Source organism: Lathyrus oleraceus, chromosome 3, assembly GCF_024323335.1.
Source record: "Lathyrus oleraceus cultivar Zhongwan6 chromosome 3, CAAS_Psat_ZW6_1.0, whole genome shotgun sequence".
Lineage (NCBI taxonomy): Eukaryota > Viridiplantae > Streptophyta > Magnoliopsida > Fabales > Fabaceae > Lathyrus > Lathyrus oleraceus.
The window spans coordinates 275,805,143-275,808,289 of NC_066581.1; the positions used below are offsets into that span (position 1 = coordinate 275,805,143).

A 3,147-nucleotide genomic window follows, 5' to 3' on the forward strand; every position below is an offset into this window, starting at 1 on the left:
CATCATGACCAAATTTTTGCATATGCATGTCTTTTCCAGGAATCCAAGAGTCCATTCTATTTACCAAGCAATTGAAGCGAAGCATGAATCCCGAGAGAAAGAGCATCCACAATTACATGTTTGTGGAACCTCCATTGGCTGTATTGAGAGGACTTGGGGCATGTTTAGACCTGACTCACAAGGACTCCTTCAAGGAAGCGTATGGTAACCTGCTGGGCATTCTGAACACCAAGGTCAACATCACCGTTGTGCGCACCTTGGTGCAGTTCTAAGATCCACCACTAAGGTGCTTTACTTTCCAAAACTACCAGCTAGCGCCGACATTGGAAGAGTACTCTCATATTTTGGGTATTAGGATTAAGAACCAAGTGCCCTACATCCGCACTAAGGAACTTCCTGAATATCAAGATCTTGCTAAAGCTCTGCATATGGGAAAGAAGGAAATAGAATTAAATGTGAAACCAAAGGGTGAAATCCATGGCTTCACCTCTAAGTTTCTCGTAGACAAAGTTATCACCTTCGCTGAAGCTGGAAGCTGGACGACCTTCAACGCCCATCTAGCTTTACTCATCTATGGGATTGTCTTGTTTCCAAATATGGAGGAGTTCGTAGACATGACTGATATTCACATCTTCTTGACTCAGAACCCAATTCCCACTCTTCTTGTTGATACTTACTATTCCATCCACGTGAGAACCCAAAAGAAGAAAGGGACTATCGTCTGCTGCACCCCTTTGCTATATAGGTGGTTTATTTCGCATTTACCCAGCAAAGGTCCTTTAGTTGAGAACAAAGATAACTTGAAATGGTCCCAGCGGATCATGTCCTTAAAAGCCAAAGACATTCCTTGGTATTCTCGAGTGTACGATGGTGTCAAGCTCATCCTCAATTGTGGGGATTTTCCTAATGTACCTCTTCTTGGTACAAAAGGAGAAATCAACTACAACCCGAGGTTAGCATTGCGACAACTTGGATATCCTGTGGTGGACAAACCTGATCTCGAAAGTTTAAAGGGTTTTGTTTTATACGAAGGGGTCGAAGAGCCAGAGTTGATCAAGGAGATTGTCAAGGCTTGGAGGTCGATTTTTCCTCAAGGAAGAGAAGAGATGGGTAAAAAGAACTGTATCACCAAGGAAGCTTACACCAGTTGGGTTAAGAGCAGAGTTAGTGAGGTCTTGTTGTCGTTCCCGCCCGAACCATCCATGAACCTCCAACCTCCTGAGCCAGAGAACCAGCCAAATTCTGAAGTAGATGAATTGAAGAAGGTTATCAAGACTCTAGAGAAAGAGAATGCCGATCTCAAATCTAAGCTTGCTAAGATCTCAGTGGAGAAAGAAACCTTGAAATTCAATTTGAATCAGAAGAGAGACCGAGTTTGTCAAGCAGATGATGAGGTACAGACAGAGGTTTTCAAAAGACTCAAAGTGGGTGACACCCTCAAAGGGACTTATGACAGCCTAACAACCAAAAAGAAGCAGTTAGCCGAAGCCCAATACCGAGCTGGTAAAGCAGTACTAGAACACATGGAGCAAATGAAGAAACTTCAAAGCCTGCTAGAAGCTTGTAACAAAGAGTTGAAGGATGAGAGAAGCCGCAAAAAACAGCTAGAAGTCACCCTTCGCCAAAACCAGTACGAGCTGAATCAGAGACTAGAAGTCCACACAAGCATGTTTTCCCTACTATCCACCCATACACTAGAACATCTGCTAACCTAGTTGTCGATCTCCTCTCATGTGGGTCAGTTAAGAAATTCTTAGTCGCCTATTTATTCAAAGATACTTCGGCCTTCTGAAATATATTAAACAAGACATCCCTAACAAGGCCATGTCGGTATTTGAAGCCTGGAAGCTCCCTACAATGAATCACATGTTCCCCAAATGTATCGAAACACACCTTACGACAAACATGATAACCCTCATCAATAGGAAATAAATGAATCATAAGGTGATATCTTATAATAGTACGGTACTTCATCGATGACATATTTTTGCCTAACCCATCAATAGGAATGGCAAGGAGAAATTTCTAAGCATGTGCACCTTGCAAACAACCAAAAAATGTTTTCTGTCTTATGGTCATGTCAAACTATACTTCCATGTCCTTAACAATTTTACTAAAAAAGGAACTCGCCAAAACATGTTGTGCTTTAGAAGGGACGGTGTCCTTGCTAGTAAAACTACTAAGGATAAAATCTGGAATTGTAACATTAAGACCATCCAAAGCTATGTGGAAACAAATGAGGATCTCATTTTGGATGCAAGGTTGTTAGAGAGTCCTTATAACACCTATTTTCACCATGAAAATTATACCTCTTAGTTGTTGTCTTACTTTCTCTTAAGCATTAAAGATGCTCTTTATAAGGTGGTTGTTGATTCGGGGTCATTAGGTGCTTGGGTTTGGTTGTTACTTCTTTCTCGTTGTACTTTACAAGTGATTAAGCCTTAAAATATGAGGGACCGCAAGTTTGGAAATCGAAAGTCCTTGCAACAACATCATATTTTGGAGTGTTTATATACTTAGAGAGGCGTAGATGGTCATGTCAAGTTAGTTGATAATGTGTTGGGAAGCTCTGAGCAAGATAACTTAGTTCGCGAGGGAGTTCATATTGAGAATAAAGATAAAAAAATATGAGCTCTAATGTCAAGCAATGCCTCTGCAAGGTTGCAGATGGTCATTTAACAACGAATGTAAAAGTGTTAGGGCCATCCATAGTTTCCCCCTATAATGGAAATAAAAAAAAGACTTTGGTGGCTAAGCAACCATACATACCACCTGTAGCGGTAAATTCATGACCATCAAGATATGGATAAGCTAGACGTCAATTAAACCAGAATCGCCACCGCACTTTTATTATTTCCAAGGGAAAAGGGAAAAGTACGAACAAAACCCAAAAAAGATAAGAAGTTTTCAAATCAAAACTAATCAAATGCCATAGATTATAGGTAAGGGGGTTGGTTACATAGAGGGAAGGTGTTAGCACCCAAAGTGTCCTAGGTACTCTTAGGGAGCCCTTTCTTGTGTGCATATGTATTTTTGTACAAGATGATGTTTGCAATAAAATAGAGTGTAGGGATGAGAAAAGAATTCATTAATTATATTTTTGTGTTTGACAAGACCTTCGTACTTGTGCCTATGTACCAACATAAA

General features: G+C 40.5%; 1 protein-coding gene across 1 annotated transcript; it reads left to right on the forward strand.

Moving 5' to 3' along the window:
• The first annotated feature begins 428 nt into the window (after nt 1-428).
• On the forward strand, nt 429-1,715 carry LOC127130831 (uncharacterized). Its single transcript, XM_051059792.1, has one exon. It carries the CDS (start codon nt 429-431, stop codon nt 1,713-1,715), a length of 1,287 nt encoding a protein of 428 aa, XP_050915749.1.
• The last annotated feature ends 1,432 nt before the right edge of the window (nt 1,716-3,147 follow it).